At 52.9% G+C, this 13,171-nt stretch overlaps 1 protein-coding gene across 1 annotated transcript; it reads right to left on the bottom strand.

Annotated features, from left to right (window-relative positions):
• Positions 1-3,559: 3,559 nt before the first annotated feature.
• OPTC (opticin) lies at positions 3,560-11,787 on the bottom strand. Its single transcript, XM_049106926.1, has 6 exons — positions 10,041-11,787; positions 8,979-9,114; positions 7,325-7,483; positions 6,339-6,541; positions 5,103-5,198; positions 3,560-4,600 (listed from the first exon to the last, which is right to left on the bottom strand). Exons 1-6 carry the CDS (start codon positions 10,257-10,259, stop codon positions 4,430-4,432), a joined length of 984 nt encoding a protein of 327 aa, XP_048962883.1. The 5' UTR covers positions 10,260-11,787; the 3' UTR covers positions 3,560-4,429.
• Between the last annotated feature and the right edge of the window lie 1,384 nt (positions 11,788-13,171).

Raw genomic sequence — 13,171 nt, 5'->3', positions numbered from 1 at the left:
AGTAATCTCTTTACTCCACGTGGGGCTCGAACACACCACCCAGAGATCAAAAGTCTCATGCTCTTGCTCCTGAGCCAGCCAGGTGCCCCCAGTCTTGTTTTCCTATATGTTAAGTCATCTTTCTCTTGAACAAATCACTGAGCCTCCCATATTCCATCTGGAAAGTACGAATAATAATAATACCTTCCTCACCGAGTTGGTGGGACTATAAATTAGATCCCATATGTAAAAGAGCTCTCAGTAGACTGCAGATCCACAGCACAAGCAGAAGAGATTATTATTCAGGAAGGAGACTGAGGGAAAAGGCTGGAGGAAGAATGTCTGGGTAGGGTCAGGGGAGGAGCAAGCACTCCCTGGTGTCCTCCATTCCCCATCAGTCCCCTCTGGCCCTGGCCTTGCTGTGGAGCTGAGGACAGGCAGGCAGAGGCAGTCCCGATGCAGGTGTCCCCTACCTCCTCCCAGGACCCTTACAGAAGGGCAGGGCAGAAGTCTGAAGGCCCTGGGGTGCTGAAGACGGAAGAGGTGCTTCCCCCTACAGGGCTGGCAGGATGGCCACCAGAGCAAGGTTGAGCACAGGTACGATGGCCACTCACAAGCCAGGTGAGTTCAGGCTTGGAAAGTCCTGCTGTTGGAAGGGCTGGGTTTTAAGCCAACCTCAGACTGCTCACTGGCAGTGAGGCAGTCATCGTGCCTAAGTACCGTCTCTCCCCACCAGGGTCCCTTCCCCAGACTCCCATCCACTCTCACTCTTTGCCATTCAGCAGGACAGCGGAGCCTCGCTCTGGATAAAGAGGTGCTCTCCTCTCTCTGGCCAGGAGCCTAACCCTAACTGCTTTAGGCCCCTGAGAAGTCAGAGGCCTAGATCCTTCTTGTTAGGATGCAACAGCTGCTGGGAGCAGCCTTGGATTTCTCTCCTGGCCCATCCCCTCTCTAGATTCCGGAGGAGCCTGGGGACAGACTTCAGGGAGGCAGCCAACATTCTTTCTATTCCTTGGGTTTCCCTAGCCCCACACTGGAGATTAGCGAGGAGACAGCTGCACAGGCAGCAGGTCCCCAGGGAGATCCTGCCCTGAGTAGGAACCTCAGGGAAACAGCCATCAGGAGCTGCCTTCTGCCACTGGCTTTGAAAACAGCGCCTGTGCCTGCCCGCCTGAGTGAAGTATAAGAGAGGACTTGGGACCCTGTGTCAAGAGGGACCCGGTTTTGAATCCTGGCTCTGCCACTTAACTGCTCTGTTCATATGGGCCACTGCCTTTCTGTAAGCGTTGCCTCTTGCCTCGTCTCCAGCGTGGGATAAACATCCCTACTTTCTAGGGTTGTTCTTGGGATCCAATGAGTTGATGTGCATAATAGCTTCTATTATGGTATCAGGCAAATTCCAGGAGTCCAGGAATTATCAGCCCCTTCTCTGCCCTACAGTGGGGGGTCAGATGACTTTCTCTGTCAACACAGATTAACCTAGGGGCACGTGGGTATGATGTGCTTTCTAGCACCCAGGAGCTCTAGTTCTAGAAAATTGTCTGGGTTTTTTTTCATCATGGGGTTCCTTGCAGTTGGGGAACTTGAGGCTTGCAGTGGTTGCATGCCTAGGCCTTGTCATAATCCAATACACAGCCAGGGTGTGGAGGAAGATAGGACTTGCAGATGAGAGAGAGCAAGTGAGAGACAGACAGAGAGAGAGAGAGAGAGAGAGAGAGAGAGCCCTCCTAGTGTAGCAAGCTCCTTGGAAGACAGGAAGAGGAAGGGCCAGAACTTTGCTGTTCTGAAATTCTACTGTTCTCTGCTGTTTGGAAAAGTGAGAAGCTATTGGCTCACTCTTTGCCCAGCCCCAGGTGTGCTGAATCCCTGGATCTCTAGGAGAGAGGGAACAGGCAGTGCGAGACCAACTGGGACACCCCTCACCTTTAAGACATCCCACTCCATTTGTGGTCTGTGGGTTGCATCTCCATCCAAACCTCAGCTAGCCATGTGAGCTCTGGTAAGTGCTTTTATCTTCTGGGGTTCTTGATTTCTTCATCTCAGGAATGTGACTAATAATCCCTGATTTTTCTGCTTCCAGCACTATCTTGAGTATCCGAAGTCCTTGGAGAGGTACTAGACATGCAGGGGATGCCGGCAAGTGCAATAGCTTCCATGTGGGCCTCAGGACGTATACCTGCCCCCTGTCCCAGACTTGGGGAACCAACCCCTCCCCCACCTTGAGTGATTGCCTTGGCTAATCACAGAGTGCCTGGCTAACTAACTCTTATTTCTCCCTCAGGTTTTAGCTTAGCTGTTGTTTCTTCAAGGTCTGCTGGAAAATCAGACTGGGTCTCCCTGCTATAAGCTCTCATAGCGTTTGGTAGATTCCTCCTATTGTCTGTGTCATGAGCTGTACAGAGTGGTTGTGTGACTGTTTTTTGCACATGTATTTCCTGTGCCAGACTCTAAGCTCCATGAGGAAAAGTATGTCATTGTTGTGCCCAAGATTGCGAATCCGAGAAAACCACCGAGGAGCCGACACTGAAGCAAGTACATGAGTTTATTAACAAGCTTGGGTCCAAGTATACCCGACATAGCAGAGCAGGGACTTGGACCCCGAGGTGGGTTACAGCTGGGTTTTTATGGGCTGGTCTGGGGTAAGGTGGGGTTTTTCAGTAAGGGTAGGGGGGTGAGAATCTCCAGTAAAGAGGTCTCACAAGCTCTTGCTTCCTTATTCTGATAAGGGCGTGCTTTGTGATTTTGCCTGTAGCCGGGGTAAGGTGCAGTTCAGTACCTGGTCACAGTGGCCTGGTCACAGTGGCCTGAGATGGCTGCCAAAGCTACAATGGCTGTACTTGTGCCAATGTTGAACTTGAATGGCCCTAATTTTCTCGGCCTCCACATCATCTTACCACCAGCATATAACACAGTGCCTGGCACATGGCAAGCAGGTGCTCAACAAAATTGCCGGCCTCAACCCTCTTCTATGCTTCAGCCAACGCCAGATGCCAAGCTCCCATCCATTACGTCCCCCTTACCCAACATCTCCTTATAAGGAGAAGGGTGACATCTCTCCTCTCCTTATAATTCAAGGAACAAGTCACCTAGATCATAGTTGGCCTTCTTCCCATCTCCCATCGCAGCAGGCCTCGCCCAGAAGCCAAGGGTGCAAGCGAGTAATCGCTTTCTTTATTCGTCTGCGCACGGCTGCTCTCTGGTGGTTAACCATGGAAGAGAGCGCGGAAAGGATAGAAACCCTCTGGTTGGTCCAGGGAGCCAGGAACGGGTAAGGGCTACACAGAGGGCATCCAGGTCAAGATTCCTGTCTGTCTCCATCCTGACGAATGGCTCCCTCCAAATCTGACAGGAAGCCCTTAACTTAGAAGAGCAAGAAAATAAAGCAAGGCCCGTGGAAACCACAACCTACCCCTAGTGGGTGAAATAGCTCCTCAGTGGTGCGCTGGCAAAACTTGACAACCAGCTCTCCCTCTCTCTCTCTCTCTCTCTCTCTCTCCACCCTCCTCTCTCCCCCCTCCCTCTCCCCCCCCCTTCTCGAAGGATCCCAATGTGTAGCCTTTACTGATAACCGTGCTGCAAATACTCCCACCACGGCCAGTTTCAAACTACCAAGGTGATGTCACCGAGAGTGTCATTGGGGAGCGATGAGCACGTGAGCGATGTCATTGTATAGTATGTCATAGACATAAATAAGTTCAAGAACATGGTTACTAGTAAAATAATTGGGAAGTAATGAGTCTGAGTATTTATTACATTTATTTTCAACATCATATATTTAAATGCAAGCTCTATAATTTAATCTTTAATAAAAGCGGTGTTTAATGACTGGCGTATGAAATTCTGGAAGATGTAACAATTGGTTCTGGAAGCCTTGTAGTAAGAGCTGGCTAAAGCATGCCACTGCTTCTCCCGCTTCCTCCTTTTCTTCTCCTCTTCCTCTTCCATGACTTCCTGACATTCTGTGTGGGTAGGAGGGATGGGGAATATTTGAATGAGCTTTGCTGCAGATGCTACTTTTCTCTGAGTCAGGAGCCGTAAGGTTTTCCTTAACAGGAAAGAGGATGAGAAATGCGAATTTGGTTACTGAAGGACATTCTGCACATGCACACGTGTGTATGTCTACGTGTGTGTATATCTGTGCATCGGTGTGTCTGTGTACATGTGTCTGTGTGTCTATGCGTGTATGTCTGTCTCTGTGTATATGTCTATATGTCTGTGTATATGTACATGTCTGTGGATGTATATCTGTGTGTATATGTGTGTGCATGTGTGTGTGTGCTCGGGTGTAGCAGTTGGAGGAAGGGAGTGGGGGTGAGTTTTGCAGTTGGCTCGGGAGGCTGATTCCCCTGTGAACAAAGGACACTCTGTGGAGGTGGAGGCAGTCTGTGCCTTTGGCAGGTGGTGAGGCCCCTTGCTGGGGAGTGGGGAGCCGTGAGCTGGGAGCCGTGAGCTAGCAGCAGTGGCCCGTGGGGAGCCGAGGCAGGCAGAAGTAGGCGCTGGGGAAGAGGCCCAGGTTGATGGGATTGCCATCCAGGCGGATGTCTTCCAGCCACCTCCGGCTGTGTTTGTGCTCCTCGGGGTCACAGAAGGCGTCTGTCTGCATGGTCTCTATCATGTTATTCTGGAAAGAACACACTGACAGCTGCCAAACCTATGCCTGGAGAGGGCCCTCAGGCATTACTGAAGGCAGATCGGTGAGCTCTCCCCACCAATTCCCCTCTTGAGAGTGGAGAAACTGAGGCCCTTATGGGCCATGAAAGGCCATGCAGCAAAGGAGGGAGGAGAGGTGGCCCCTGGAGGCTGGATCAAGAGCAAGGGGAGAGAGTAAGAGAGACAAGAGAGGAGAAGGAGACAGAGGGGAAGGGAGGCAGGGAAGGAGCAAGTAGTCAGGTGAGATGGGATATAGGACATGGAGGGACAGGAAGCGTTTTTAGGAGAAGGAAAGGAAGGCGGACCCACTGAGTCTATGGACAATGGTCTGGGCAAGATCTCCCATCCCTATTTCCAGGAAGCTCCCAGTGAAGGAGGTGCTTGCCCCTACTGCCTAAAGATGCTCCTGGTTATCTGCCCCCTTCCCCTCCCCAGCTCTACTCAGTGGTCTTGCTCCTGGGGAGGCTGCTTACCTGCAAATGCAGCGAACGCAGGCTTGGGGGCAGAGGCCCAGGGATGGAGTCCAGAAGGTTGTCAGCCAGGTAGAGGAACTGCAGCTTCTCGAGTGCCTAGGGAGGAGGCAGAGGGCACAGGAGGCTGGCCAGTGCTGCTGGGCCAGGCAGTGAGGGGCGCCTGGTGTGACTCTATTCATTCACTGAGGGGTTTCCCGAGCCTCAGCCCCATGCCAGGCTCGGTACTGGGTGCTCAGGGGATGCCCAGTCTCTCCGGAGCTCCCAGGCACTCACTCCCACCAGAGGTAGAGGGACTGCAGGTGCCACTGAGATCTGGCAGCCGAGGGAGCATGGGGGAGCTGGTCAGCTGCTGATGAGGAGCAGGGCAAGGGCCGGCAGGGACGGGGTGGGAGGGAGGACGAGGGGACCAGCCTCACTCCAGCCTCAACTTTTCTGCTAGCAGAAGGCATTTTTCCCAAATGAAAAGTCTCCAAACGCTAAACCAGGGACGGCTGTGAGGAGCGTGTTCAGGAGACACCCAGAGCAGCCGAATGATGGCCACGGGCACACAGGAGGCCAGGCGGAGAGGGTGGCAGAACTGGGGGCAGGCTTGTCCACACGCCTGCTCATTTCCTCAGGGGACTGCTCCTGGAGCTCATCCCAGCCCGTGAGGCGGGCAGCCGCAGGGGCCTGACGCGGGCCCTGTGTTAGCTCGCCCTTCCCGTGGGCACCGGCCGCCAGCAACAGTCAGACTGTCTCCTTAAGCACTTGCTCACAGAAAGATGTGATTAGTCAGCTAGTGGCGGGGAGGAAAAGTTTCCGTGGAGTTAGAGTCGGGTCTGGCAGGACTGCAGGTCACATGCTAGCCAGTGTTTTAGGGGAGCAGAAGCTGAGGGTGCAGACAGGTGGATGGAATGGACGTGCAGAAAGAGGCCAAGAGGCCACATGCCCAGAAGAGGGACAGTGAGAGCTGCTGACCTTGGCTTCTGGCAGCACCCACACCCCATCTCCTGTAACAGGCCCACGAAGCCAGAATGTCCTTCTCCTGGAGGTCCTTGGGCTAGGATGTTGTTAAACAACCCCCCCACACACCTTTTTTTTGAGTCAGAGTCAGTCTCTTGCAACAACAACAACAACAACAAAAGGTTAATAAAACAAATGGGAACAGATGAAGAAAATGGGGTTTGATTTTCATACCCTGAACAGGGTCAGAGCAGGGATAGCCCATGAGGGCCTGGTGTGTGCGGATAGGCTCACCCTGAGAGCTTCAGGCTGTATCCCTGAACTCTGGAGCTGGTTGTGGCGGGCATCCAGCACCTCAATGGCAGGGGGCAGCGCAGGCAGGGCTGCCAGCTGGTTCTCTGGGAGGATCAGGTCCTGCAGGGCGGGCAGCAGGCGGAGGGCATCGTCATCAATGGAGGAGATGGAATTGCTGGAAAGGTCAATTCTCTTCAGCTTTGCTGTGGGGCACGGGGAGAACACAGAGACACAGCGCATGCCACCTTTCCTTGCCCTTGCTGGACCCACCTGTCCCCTACTCCATCCCTTTTAAGACAGGGAATGCCAGCCAGTTCTCCACCTGGATGAGGTCCAAGCTGGAAGAAATAATGTTATAAACCAGGACCCTGTAGGAAAGCCCTCAGATTCTGCAGTGCTTGCCCATGGAGTTCTGCCCTGAGTGGTGGCTGCCTACCTTGGATGGGTTTGGTAGAGAGTGAGATTCAACGGGCCCACCAACCCCTGGACCCATTCCACCCCCACCCTTTACCATTAGTTTACACAAAAAGATGCTATAGCCCAGAGGGCTGTGAGAATTAGTGATGGAATCTAGGTGAGAGCCCAGGTCTCCTATTCGAGGTGGGGTATAAGGAGCAAAATAGACAACAAACGACAAGCAGGTAAACAGCGTCAGTGCTATGGAGTCAGAACCCAGGAGGGCACAGAGCTACAGCAGCTTGGAATCCTGAAAATGTAGGCTTGATCATATCTCCCCCTTCCCAGCTTTCCAGAGCTTTGAAGGGAACAGAACACTTTTATTATCCAAAATCTTCAAGGCAAGGAATTAGAGAGACTTCGGGCTATTTCCATTTGGTAGCTGGAGAGAATGAAAACTAACAGGGAAAGGCTACCTCAGGTGGGACACTGTGTCTGTGACTATTTGTGTGGCTGAGTGGCAAGGCAGATGGCCCTGGGGCACCCCCATGCCAGGCCCATCCTCCCTCTTCTGCCAGGGCACTGCATACTCAGCCCCTTGAAGTCTCCAGCTCGAATCCGGCGGATGCGGTTGAAGCGGGCATACAGGTAAGTGGTTGTCTTGGGGAGAGGAGGGATGTTCTCCAGGTCAGCATCATCACAGTACACAGAGGAGCCAAGGCACACGCAGATGAGACAGGTGGGCAGGCCTGGCCCAGGTGGAAGACAGAACAAAGGGAGACCCTTCTTAGACTTCCTTTAGCCTCTGGGACCAACGGCCCTCACTCCAGGGAGTGTCTGAGCCCTGGCCAGAACTGAGGGTCACGATGCACTAGGGCAGTGCTGCTGGCTGCTCCCAGCCTGGCACTCAGACCCGTTCCCAGGTACTACCCGGTCCTGGCTCACGGGTGCTTTTATCAGGCTCCAGTCCTATGTAGGTTTTCCTGGACCTATGTGGGCGTTTCTAGGACATCCGTTGGTTTCTTTTCCATGGGGCTCCTCTCTGGTCCCCAAAGGCACACTGACAATGAAATAAAGCCAGAATTAAGTGGAATGGCCCAGGGTTGCTGGCTCTGCCAGCTGCCTTTTGGGTGAGGAGTAAGACATGTTCTGTATGGCTCCAAGAAATGTAATAGAGCCACGATGGAGTGGCTTTTGATGGAGTGGAATACATTTTCCCTTCTTGTCAGCATCCCAGTATTCTATTGGGAAACAGCTCTCTACTGTTCTCATTCCATGACCAGTGGTCATTAGACACAGGCCAGGCCATCAAACCCAAACTGGCTTTAAAAAATTGGGAGGCACCACTGGCTCATACCACTGAAGAACGCATGTGGTTTCCATCATGTGTCATTACAAGGGAGAGAGATTATGGGAGACCACCGCCAGTACAGCTCGAAGGGGAAATTGGTTAACAGTGACACATCCCCGAGATAAAGAGGCAGCTCTGTTTTGCAGGCAGTGACTAGTGTAGGTGGAGCAGAGAGGAGCTCAGTGTCCTTCTTATCCCAATGCCTTGAATGGCAGGTCCAGCTGAGGCCCTTTGCAGTCCTGGGAAGCCTGGGATTCTATAGCTCTAGAGGTCATGGATTCCTATTGATGCCCCAATACCCAAGGTCCACCCAAGGCAAATATCTCAAGAGAATAGGAACCGGGGACCAGCAGGTCAGGAATTAACTGCATCCCTCCTCTGCTTCAGGCCTGATCCCCAGCAGAGTGCCACCCCCTTATTGCCAGCTATGCCAGCGTCCCAGCCTCCAGGAGGGTGTCAGGAAGGGGAAAATGCTACTAAAGAGGGAATTTAGAACTGAAAAGCAGTATGACTGCTTCATTTGCCTCCGTGCCAAGTGACAGCCACAATGTTATTTATTCTTCTCGACAGGCTTTTAATTGTCTCTAATCTAATTACCATTCAACCTGCTCCCGTAGTGATGCTATTAATTAAGGTAGGGTGGCTCTGCTAGGCATAGCAGAGTCCTTGCCTTTTTCCTCCATCCCATCCAATTTGTACATACAGCCCAAAACCTTAGGTTTTCTTTCTGTTTCTTACTGTGGCTATTTCTCCTCCTCTCCCTTACAGTGAGGGCTAGCACTGACCCTCTACTTCCTACCCTGACCACACTTGACTGTGGGAGGCCTGGGGGCTGGGTCATGACTGCAGATCCTCTGGCCTTTGCATATTGAGTCGTGTGACCGTGGACTCACCGTGGCTGTTTGGGGAGCCCAGGACGCCCAGCTCCGTAGGCCTGATCATCGTGGGCTTCAAAGATAGGGTCCTTGGAGTCATTGTGCTCTGAGCAGAACTGATCCCGGTGGGAGGAGCCAGGTTGGTCACTTTAGCCTGGAGACATAGCACACAGCACACACTTGGCCAGGTTTTTGCCTGAGAAAGGACTTTACTTTGAACTCTGGGGACCTCAGTGACTAGTTTTACATTTGCAAAGAGTCACTGTGGAGAAAGAGGGAGGAAGGAAGGGAACTTCTTTTTTAAATTTTTAAAAAGATTTTATTTATTTATTTGAGAGAGAGAAAGAGAACACAAGCAGGGGAAGGGACAGAGGGAGAGGCAGGTTCCCGGCTCTGGTGCCAGGACCCCAGGATCATGACCTGAGCAAACGAAGAGGCTTAACCAACTGAGCCACCCAGGTGCCCCAGAAGGGAACTTTCTAAAGACCAGGGGATCCAACATCTTCCCTATATGGAGAAGGAAGTGGACCCAGGGAGCACTGAGGATCAAGGAGGCAGGCAGCTGGCAGCCCTGCTGTGCCAGAGCTAGAATCCTCATCTCTGGATCACCCAGGCCAGCGTGCTTCCCCTTGCCCAGCACTGACCAAGCTCACGCAGCTAATGGGTGTAGGCTCCAGTTCAGCCCCTTGGAAGGCAAGAAAGGGCCAGGAAAAAGCTTCAGACCAGAAGACAGCATAAGAGCAGATGGAGTGGCAGAGCTTCTTTTTCTAACGAGAGGATGAAGACAAGGCTGACCCCCTTCCCAGCGAGATACGGCTTATGATCTTCCTTAAAGGCATCAGGACAGATACATGACTTTTAAGGGCGAGGTGTCCCACTGAGTTTACTACAAACCAACAAAAAACTTGAACGTTTGTTGTCCTGTTTCTTAGTGTCATCTAAGTGACAAGTTCTTAGGGAGGGACCAGAATTTCCACCTCCTGGGGAGAGAGGAGGAGGCTTGAAACACCTACAAGGGGCCAGGCCTCCGGTGCTCAGCGTCTTATAGGGAACACCGCCAGTCTGCTATCGTGCCCTTACCTCAGGGAGCTGGTCCCCGTAGTCCATGAGCCCCTCGTAGTCGCTGAGGTCAATGACCTCATCATAGTTGTCCGGGCCCAGGACATAGTTCCCCAGGACTACATAAGAATCACCTTCCCCGTGCATCTCATCTCTCTGCTTCCTCTCCTTGGGGAGAGAAGCTGTCCCCGCTTCCAGCAGCACCAGGGCCAGCAGGCTCAGAAATGCTGGGAGCTTCATGGGGACCCTGGGAGCAGGTGGCAGCAGAAGCGAGAATGGGGTCGAATCACCTCAGCGTCCAGTCCTGGGGACAGGGCAGGAGGAAGGGCAACAAAGAGGCAGGGCTCTCTCTCGAGCGTCGTGGGAACAGTTCACAGACTCACCCTGCTTCCCATTCCCACACTTGTAAACCCAGGCCATTCCTTGTACACTCAGCGTGTTCATTGCATGTGCAAACCCCCTAAAGGCTGGGGTTATGTCTGGGGGTGGGAGAGCATCTCCTGGCAGCCCCTCCCACCACCACCCCACGTTAGTGCCTAAATGCTCCCACCCACACTTCTATTCACTCACACAGGCGTGTGTAGACACCTGGCAAAAGCTCGTTCGCTCCTCGCATGCCTGTTTCCTAGCTGCCCACCTCCCTCCTGATTAGGCACATTCTCGTGCACGTCTACGGATGTTCTCTCTTATACAGCCACACACACAGAGTACAACCATTAGTCACTCAGCTAGATTTAGATAAACTTCATCATCAAGAAGTCTTGTGGCTTTTTAAAGGATTGTTCAGGAGCTCCTAAAGAATTATTCATTCACTCAACAAACATTCATGGCATGTCTGTTATGTTCCCAGGCACTGGACTTATCTCTGGGCGGCAGAGGTATGCAGAAATAAATAGGGCACATCTAATGAGAGTGCATTCAGAGCACCTGTGTTTAAAAACTAATGTATAATCTAAAAAAGAATGTTTATAAAATATACTTTCTAAATGCAGCTTTTTAGTAGCAAATGATTACAGGAAACCAAGTGTTCTTGCAATGTGGTAGTGGTAGTACGTACACGTCCCGAGTCCCCTGGGTCTCTGGGTGTGTGCACAGGTGAGTATGTATGTGCGTGATGGGCCCGTGAGCATGTGATGAGCATGTGTACATGTGTGCACACATGGGCAGGCAGGGGAGGAAATGGGTGTGGTGTGGGTGTGAGGGACCTGGTGTGTCTCTGGTAGTGGAATCCTCCCCAAAGCCAGCTGCATCAGTGCCTCATGAGCGGGATTCTCCCGCTCTATTCATTTAGCTGGGCTAGGGGAAGCCCTCTGCAGCAGCAACAAGGAGCCCTCCATCAGAGCCTTCCCCCATCCCTTCCCTCCAAGTTCCCTGCCAGGAGCCCTAAACTCCCTCCCTTCTTCCTCAGCTGCATCTGCCAGCCCAGCACCCTAGCCCTTCATTTGCATCCCGGTGGGCCCAAAGCCTCAAACTGTGAATCTTACCCTGCAGGTACTCCATCCTCCTGTTCCAGAACTGAGCCTCCCCTCGCAGCTTCTAGAGAAGTGGGGACTCTGGCGGAAAGGTTGTGCAGGTTGTGCGCAGTGGGCCAGGGTATGGCCAGGGAGCTGGGCTGAGGCGGCCAAGGCCAATCAGACTTCTCTTCTGCCTGGTGTCCAGCTGTTTCCCCTCCTCTTTGCTCAGCGGGGGTCCCCCATCTTATTCTTGTGTCTGGTGAGAAGGAATTCTCTCTCTCCCTCTCCCCGCCACCTCTCCATAGGTCCCCCCTCCCTCTCCCCCTCCTCTCTCCTTCTCTTTCTCTGTCAGCTCCTCTTCTCTTCTCTAGGCATTTCTTCAAGGGGCTGACAGTTCCTTGTCTCTAAGGGAGCAGCAGCAGGTGATGGAGCACTGAGAGGGATGGGGCTTACCTTTCTAGCTTTTTTTCAGACAGAATCCAAAAATTCCAAGAGGCCAACTTAAGGCACTTTGAGCACACTGCCACCCACCACCTGGGGCCCCAACAAGAATCACCAGGGGGAGGCTCTGCAGACTGGGGCAGTTCTTCCACGAGAAAGTGAACGTGGATGAAGTGGATCTCGAAGATCATCTAGTTCTCCGATGATGATGATGATGATGATGATGATGATGATGGCAAGGAGTATGCAAGAAACGTTCTCCATCCACTGAGGTGCACTCCGGTCATGCACACCAGGAGCCACTGGGGAGGTCCACAGGGGGCTGAGAAGAATCTTCTTCACCCCCATCCCCTGTCAAAGATGTCTGTATAGGAGACATTGTCTTTTCCTTGGTTTGTCAGGCTGCTGTGTGAAGGCAGGAGTGGAATGGTCTGTGTGTTTGCCAGAGGTGTTCCTCAATGCTGCCCCTTGCTCCCTATTCCCTCCCGCTGACCAGATACTGAATCCTGACTATGAAGCCCCCGAAGATCATCTAGTCCCAACCAGCAGGGTGTTATCCAACAGACAGGAAATGTGGGTCCAGCTAAGTGCAGTGAGTCCCAAGGTCACACAAAGCCAGTGCGGGGGCCTAGATTTGTCTAGAGAGAGTTGTCCTTTGTTCATAGGACCCTGGCCCTTTCCCCCTTATCTCCCCAACCCTACCCACCCCAGCTCCAAGATCATGTGCCTAGATGCCCTCAGAACAGATGGCTTTGGCAAGACTCCTTTCTGCCCTGGCACACTAGCCCAGAGGTGCAGTCTTGGCCTGCAACGTCCCTGGGCACCAGCTGGTGAGGGGGTGGCATCCCCCAACCCAAGGACCTGGTCACCACAGGAACATACATTCCCGTGCCCCTGGCAGCCCACCATCTGGGGAGAGGCAGCAACAGAGGCTCTGCTGGGTGAAGAGAGAGATAGCCCTGGAGCCAGCAGGGTGCCCAGGAAGCAGATGGTACACTTGGCACGCTGTCCTCTCTGACTTTCTTTCCACAGCCTGGGCTTTGCAGGCCTTCCCCCATCCCCCAGTCAGGCTGGGCTCAGCTCCCCTTCCCATCCCACAACATTTATTCCCTGTGAGGAAAGCAAATGCGACTGTTCATTCATTCTCCCTGCCTGTTCCCACTCTTCTTCCCCACTTTCTCAGCAACAAGCACTTCAAATGGTCCTCCCCCAACGCCTTTTCAAGCTCTGCAGGCCACAGGCACAGCCAGTCTCCTC

This window comes from Canis lupus, chromosome 38 (genome assembly GCF_003254725.2).
Source record: "Canis lupus dingo isolate Sandy chromosome 38, ASM325472v2, whole genome shotgun sequence".
In the NCBI taxonomy this organism is placed as follows: Eukaryota; Metazoa; Chordata; class Mammalia; order Carnivora; family Canidae; genus Canis; species Canis lupus.
This window is presented reverse-complemented; position numbering and strand designations above follow the sequence as displayed.